Source organism: Poecilia formosa, unplaced genomic scaffold, assembly GCF_000485575.1.
Source record: "Poecilia formosa unplaced genomic scaffold, Poecilia_formosa-5.1.2 Scaffold133, whole genome shotgun sequence".
Taxonomy (NCBI): domain Eukaryota; kingdom Metazoa; phylum Chordata; class Actinopteri; order Cyprinodontiformes; family Poeciliidae; genus Poecilia; species Poecilia formosa.
The window spans coordinates 1,664,401-1,670,943 of record NW_006800072.1 but is presented as its reverse complement, the minus strand read 5'-3'; the positions used below and the strand labels follow the sequence as shown (position 1 = coordinate 1,670,943).

The 6,543-nt window shown below is 37.0% G+C and overlaps 2 protein-coding genes across 2 annotated transcripts in view; one reads left to right on the top strand and one right to left on the bottom strand.

Annotated features, from left to right (window-relative positions):
- The window catches only part of LOC103144908 (solute carrier family 22 member 5-like), a 10,451-nt gene extending 7,129 nt beyond the window's left edge, over positions 1-3,322 (top strand). The window contains exons 7-9 of the mRNA XM_016676367.1: positions 1,044-1,128; positions 1,425-1,596; positions 2,321-3,322. Of these exons, the coding sequence (XP_016531853.1) occupies positions 1,044-1,128; positions 1,425-1,596; positions 2,321-2,408 (345 nt within the window). The 3' untranslated portion in view covers positions 2,409-3,322. The remainder of the gene's footprint in view (positions 1-1,043; positions 1,129-1,424; positions 1,597-2,320) is intronic.
- LOC103144901 (solute carrier family 22 member 5-like) overlaps positions 2,702-6,543 on the bottom strand; it is a 10,282-nt gene continuing 6,440 nt past the window's right edge. Inside the window, exons 7-11 of the mRNA XM_007562070.2 lie at positions 5,350-5,447; positions 4,314-4,528; positions 3,977-4,159; positions 3,756-3,891; positions 2,702-2,890 (exon numbers count right to left, since the gene is read on the bottom strand). Of these exons, the coding sequence (XP_007562132.1) occupies positions 2,821-2,890; positions 3,756-3,891; positions 3,977-4,159; positions 4,314-4,528; positions 5,350-5,447 (702 nt within the window). The 3' untranslated portion in view covers positions 2,702-2,820. The remainder of the gene's footprint in view (positions 2,891-3,755; positions 3,892-3,976; positions 4,160-4,313; positions 4,529-5,349; positions 5,448-6,543) is intronic.

The window sequence follows — 6,543 nt, the reverse complement described above, 5'->3', positions numbered from 1 at the left end:
TACTTACGTAAGTACTATTATATTCTCTGAGCCTTTGAGCAAAACAAAATAACTAATCCTTGAGTTAAGATGCCTTGAACTTTGCCTTATTATGGAAGGTCAAAACTTTGGGGCTTCAAAATATTTGATTCATCACATTTTTAAGCGTACATATGGATTCGGCCTTCTTTGATCTTAAGTCCTGAATAAAATCTAATAATTCACTTAATTGTAAACAGAGTTCACCTATTTACACTCTGTATATTTCCAGCTGTCCTGTGAAAGTGTCAGAGTTTTTTAAGATAATATTAATGCATAAAGAACAAGGAACAAGCCAGAAGCAGAATCAGATTATAGAGCAGCAGCTCAGTTGGTTCAGAGTTCACTGGTTTTACTGGTTTAGCCAGACTGTTACCTCCAGAAGTGACTGGATCAGTTCACAGTTCCAGTTAGACTCCAGCTTCCTCACACTAATAAATCTGTGTTTGTTCTTGATGTCTCCAGATTTATTCTGACTGGGAATAAAGGATAAAAATATTCAGAAAAGACCCTAAACATGCAGCCAGAACGACAACAGGATGGAAAATATAAAGGGTCAACATTTTAGATGCTCTTCAGCTTAAATACACCAAATCAAATAGTTTGGTCCTAAAAGTTGGACAACGTCACAGTTGTTTGAAGTCCATGCTTTAAATAAAAAAAATATTTGTGTTATCCCAAAAGAATGCATTGAAGTTTATGGTTAGAATAACATGTTGTATCAATATTGGTGCAATAAGAAGCAAAGTTATGTGCCTCACATATTTAGCATTAAAGTTAAATAAGATTGTAGGGAAAGTGACAAACTGGAAAAGAAGAGCAGAATACTCAAAGCTCAGTTGGTTCTTTTGGACAAAGACACATTGACATGTCGAGCTCACCTGGTGTTTCACTGAATGGAAGACGGCTCTCATCTCAGTCCTCCAACAGATTCATGCAGCTCTATTGAGTGGAAAACTAAATCAGTTGTTTTAATGTGGTTTCATTCAGGAGGCTGTTTATTCTCTGACTTTCTTCTTCTGCAGTTTTCCTCTGAATTTTTACAAACATATGAGGCCCACAGCTGTAACTCATCAGACAAATTCTGGGGCTTGCACCTGCAGAAGGTGTGTGAGCTGCTTCAACTTAAACATTAAAGCTGGAGTTCAGCTTCAACACTTCAAAACACAGATACTTTTAATCAGATATGTAACTGTTTCATTCAAACCTCCAGTTTGGCTGTGAATAAAATGTGTCTGTGAAGGCAGATCGGCCTTCACAGGCACATTTTTGGTCTATTTTGTCTTGATCTAAACTTTTTCTTTGCAACCTGGCAGAAAAATGACACATTTAGTTTAAAAAAAGGCCCTGCCAGAAATAAAAGTATACCTGAACTGACACACTTTATGTTTGCTGTTTTACATTAGTTTTTAAATATTCTGTCCTCTGGTGTTACACCACAGGAACCTACTCTGTATCCCTGCCGTACATCATAGTGGGAAGCCTCACAGTTTTGACTGGACTGCTGAGTCTGCTCCTCCCTGAGAGCTTTGGGATGCCGCTGCCTGACACCATCAGCCAAATGCAAAGGTTTCCTGGGTAAAAAATCCTCCTGTACATCTATGACTCCACATTGATTTAGATGCTAAATCAATTTAAAAAAGCAGATTTTTCTTTACTAAAATATTTTATTTATTTTTGTGCATAAAGGTATGAGCTTTAAATTTCACATGCACAAACACTTTAGGTGTTGGAAAGTGTAGCAGGAGGTAAAAAGAAAACTGCTTCTACTTGCTTAACAAATGTTCTCAGTAACTCCTTGAAACTTGAAACATTCTTACACATACACCCATCCATGAATGTAAGAATACATGGATCAGGGAAATGTTTAGCACCTGCAAAACATTCTGCTCTCAGAGTGGTATAATAATACCACAGATAGACTGCAGAAAGTTTAATGATGTAGAAAAGGAACTTGAAAACAAACAGTGTTAGAGGTGGCACTTTCACACCTCTTTGGCAGATCAGAAACAAAAAATCTTTGCTCTGAAAAAGCAGCTTGTCCAGAAAGTTAAGTGGAAGGAAGATGTGTGACAGAGAAACATGCATAAACACCTGGGATGACTTCAGGGTTGCGAGAACTGTGAAGCAAAGCCAAACTCAAAAAGTTACATTGTCCACCATTTTATTGCAATTCAAGCTTCATAGAGAGGTTTTACAAAATGCTGATTTAAGTTCCCAGCAGATCTTTTGTAACTATTATTATTTAAATATCAGTGTCAGTAATCTGACTGAACAAACATGCATTGACTTTATCTTCCAGATGTTGCCAGAAAAGACCTTACGTCCTCTCCAACACTGAGGCAGAGGAAAACGCTGCTGAAGAAAAGTCTCCAGCCAGACAGCTGTAAATTCTGTGGAGTAAAAACTGCACAGAAAAGATGTAAAATAACACAGATTCAGGTTATGGAAATCTGCTGTTCTATACATAAACAATAGGTTTACTTAAAGGGTCTTCTAATTCTGAGGTTGCACTAGACACTTTTGTTAAAAAAGACAAAAGAACAGTCCTTTCTAAATCCTTTCTCCTCCCTTTCTTTATGTACATAGAGTAACCAACTGAATATGTTGAAGTGATGAACTCAGGGAGAACTAAGGATGACGTTTCCTTAAGTTCACAAATTTTAAGACACAGAAACTTTAGTTTAACATAAACAACAATAAAACTATTGAGGAAGGTGGGATGTCCAATGTAATTCAGAAGAAATCACTTCTGGAAATGTTGAAAAAAACAGAATTTAAAGCTGAACCAGCAACACTCAGTCACAGAGGACTGTCTGGTAACACGGCTGGCTCTGAGGCTTCAGCTTTTTGGATGCAGGGACATTTGGTCCTGTGGTGGAAAAACAAGACAAGTGAGCAAAAGCAAGATGAGTTCACCATATGACACACACACACACACACACACACACACACGCACACACACACGCACACACACCTACACACGTTTCTGTGAAGGTTTGCCGACAAAATTGCAGCCAACATTTAGAGGTGGAGCAGCTAGTAGTTGTTTACATCACACCCTGTGCTCCAGCGCCATCCACTGGTTGATTCTCATCATTACATATTATCGACTGAGTGTGATGCAAATTTGTTAAGTTACAAATATCTAAATAAAAAAGCAATTTTGTTATTTTTTCAGTATGTGTCTTTATGCCTCTGCTTGCCTGTCAGTTTGGTTTGAGAATTAAAAACCCTGCATGTTACATTATGCTGCACTGTATTCTTGTGTGGAAGAACTGACCGAAATACAGTTGAAACCAGATTTTTGTGTATTTTTCTTCCTTTGGGCATTAAGTAACTGTATTTAAGGCAGTTAGTCCGGTTTGCTTGTAATCAGTTTATTAAAGCTGAGATGAAGTCACAGCTTTTTTATATGTCCAAAAGGTAAATTCACAAGAAGGAAGTGCACAACTTTCCATCAAACTATTGTGAGATGCTGCTCACAATAGTTTGATGGAAACAGCAAACCCAAGTCATGCAGTTTAAAGGCAGATCTACAAATAATAAGGAAAAGTCAACTTTTGAATCTAAAGAAATTAAAATGTTGCCCTTGTGTTTTGTATTATTTTGGTTTAAAATTCAACATTTCAATTAAAAAAAATCTTTTAGTGTAACTGATAGAGTTACATCACTTCTTAAATACTTACTAAATAATTTAGAAACAGTTTAAATTAGGTAAAAACCTGAGTACATACGTTTGTCTTTCATGCATTTGTTGAAGGGTTTCAGGCAGCGGTTGCTTAAAAGTCTCTGGAAGCAAAAGAGCAACAAAGGCAGTAACAGCTCCCAGAGAGCCAATAGTCACATAAGGCAAGTAGCTGAAGTATCCACCTGAGAAGAACAAGACAGAAGAGTTAGCACTCATAAATTCTTTCAATTCAAGTATTTCTAAGGGTTCAAACTCTCATTTCCTCACCAAGACTTAAAAGAAAAGGACTGATGCAACTTCCAGCCCTGGAAACTGTGGTGGTTGTCCCTGTCGCGGTGTTCCTCAGGGATGTTGGGTAAAGCTCTGTGGTGTAGGCGAACATCAGGGAGGCTCCAGTCGTGAAAGCGTACTTACCCACCATCTCCAGCGCAAGAGAAACACCAAACAGATCTAACACAGGTAAATGGTATTACGTTTGTGGAATAAAACACATTTTAGGCATGAATGTTTCTTACTTTAAAATATGAAACTACTAATTCTAACTTTTACAAAACATTTCTTAAACAGTAGACAACCATAAACCCAACCACAACTTTTTACTTACCTTCTGGCACCAGTAGTAATATGAACAGCGGCAGAGATCCAAGGATCAACGTCCCAGAGACAGAAAGTCGTCGGGGAAGGAATCTGAGTGCGATCCAGCTGGAGACGTATGCAGGGATCTCCACTGCTGCGGCGATGAAGCAGCTCATGTAGGGGTCAGCGTGGAGCTGAGCCGTGTTAAACGACAGACTGTAGTAGCCAGTCGTCATGGTGAAGCTGTGAAAAAGCAAATCGTAATTTATTTTTATATCACATTTAAGCAGCAAAGCAGTTCAAAGTGCTTTACATCATAAAAACATTATACAGTAATGGATTATGAAATAATCTAACATATTGATCAATGTTCCATTTACTGATAATCAAAGACTAAACAGATGGATTTTTAGCCTTGATTTAAAGGCTATAAAATGACACTATGTGTCTGGAAAGAACATAATACCCCCTTTAAATATTTGCACATAGAAAATTCACCTAATAGTTCAAATTTTATTATGATTATTATGATGATGATGATTATTATTATTATTATTATTATTATTATTATTCAAACAGTGATCAAGTCAAGTATCTTATTTGCATTGCATATTTCAGCAACAAGACAAATGTCTCTAAAGGACCGCTTTTTTACTTTTTTCCATGACATAAAGGCGTCTACCGTATTTTCCACACTATCAGGTCCACTGGATTATGAGGCGGACTGTCCATGAATAGTCTATTTTCGATCTTTTTTCATTTATGAAGCGCACCGGACTATAAGGCGCATTAAGTGAAACAAAACGGATAACTCAGTCAGTCAAAGCAGTATTACTCCACTCCTGACTTCTGTAGCCGTAATGTAACTAAAACATTTTGACTGAGCGCAGTGTACCACACAAAATCATTTCAAGGCCAATAAGCACAACCAGAATTAATCCATTTTATTCCACTAGAGGGCGCTGTTTAGCCCCAGAACAACATAAAGGCGCGCTGTCGGTTTTTGACCAAATTAAAGGCTTTAAAATGCGCCTTATATTCCGAGAGTTATAGTAGGTACTCACTGCACCAAGCAGAGGACGAGAGTTGTGATTCTGATCCTGCTGTTCCTGAAGAGGCCCAACATGCTGCTTTGTTCCTTGTCAGATTTTGTCTCCTTAACCTGCAGAGACAGAAAACATAAGTTATGGAAGAGATTTTAAATTCAGCTTCTGTAAACATTTTCAACTTGTGATGATGTTTACACATCTTGGCAAGATTTCATCATGAGTGTTCGATTTCTGAAGCATTCATTCAAATTGTTCATTTTAAGCTCTCCGCTCAATTTTTAGAATGAACTGTCAACAGAATTAGAATCCAGCATTTTATTTGTCAGTGTAGATTTCTTGACTGTTACAATATTTAGTTTTAGCAGTTTCAAACTTCCGAAAGTGTCAAAGAAAAAAAACAAAGATTGAGTACTGGTCATTTTGACCCATCGTTATACTTCACACATATCACATAACTCATCCATTTACATACTAAACAACTTGATAATTATTGCAAAATACCAATAATAGTGGTACAAACTGGAAAAGAGGAAAAAGAAACTCCAACTTGTTTAATTCAAAATTTAAATAAAGAAACTAGTTAATTTTTTCTATTCCTGTTTCACCTCCAGTCAAGGTTTGTAGGTTTTATTTTTTTTTTGTTTGCTGCATCATTGCTGAATTGCAGTGATTTTTTTTTTTTACATTGGCCTGGGAAATCTTCATTTCACATCATGTAAAGTTAAATGCTGAACTCTTTGAAAGAAAGGATTTCTGATTTGAACCACACAGGCTATTTTTTAGAGCACATGTGTCAAACTCAAGGCCTCATTTTATGTGGCCCGCCCAGCATTTTATAGGCTGATGATTGACTTAAAATAGGTTTTGAGCACGAATTGACTACAAACTACATCTCCCACAATGCATTCCGATTGTTACCAGCCAATATTACGGCTTCTCGCCACTAGAGAGTAGCAGAGTCACCTCAAGCTGCTTATTGATTTTCCCAGCGAATAAAACTGAGACATCGGCAGGTCGCGCTAAACTTTTTTTGTTATCCGTTATCTTGACCGACAACATAAAAAAATCGGTCATGTACTATTTTTATCCGTGAAATTACAATCATATTAACATCGGCTATTTAGTCGCATTTTATGCGGTTTAGTTAATATTCACCGTGAATCCAGATCCCATCACAGATTAATGAAATGAAATGAAATGAAATTTTTA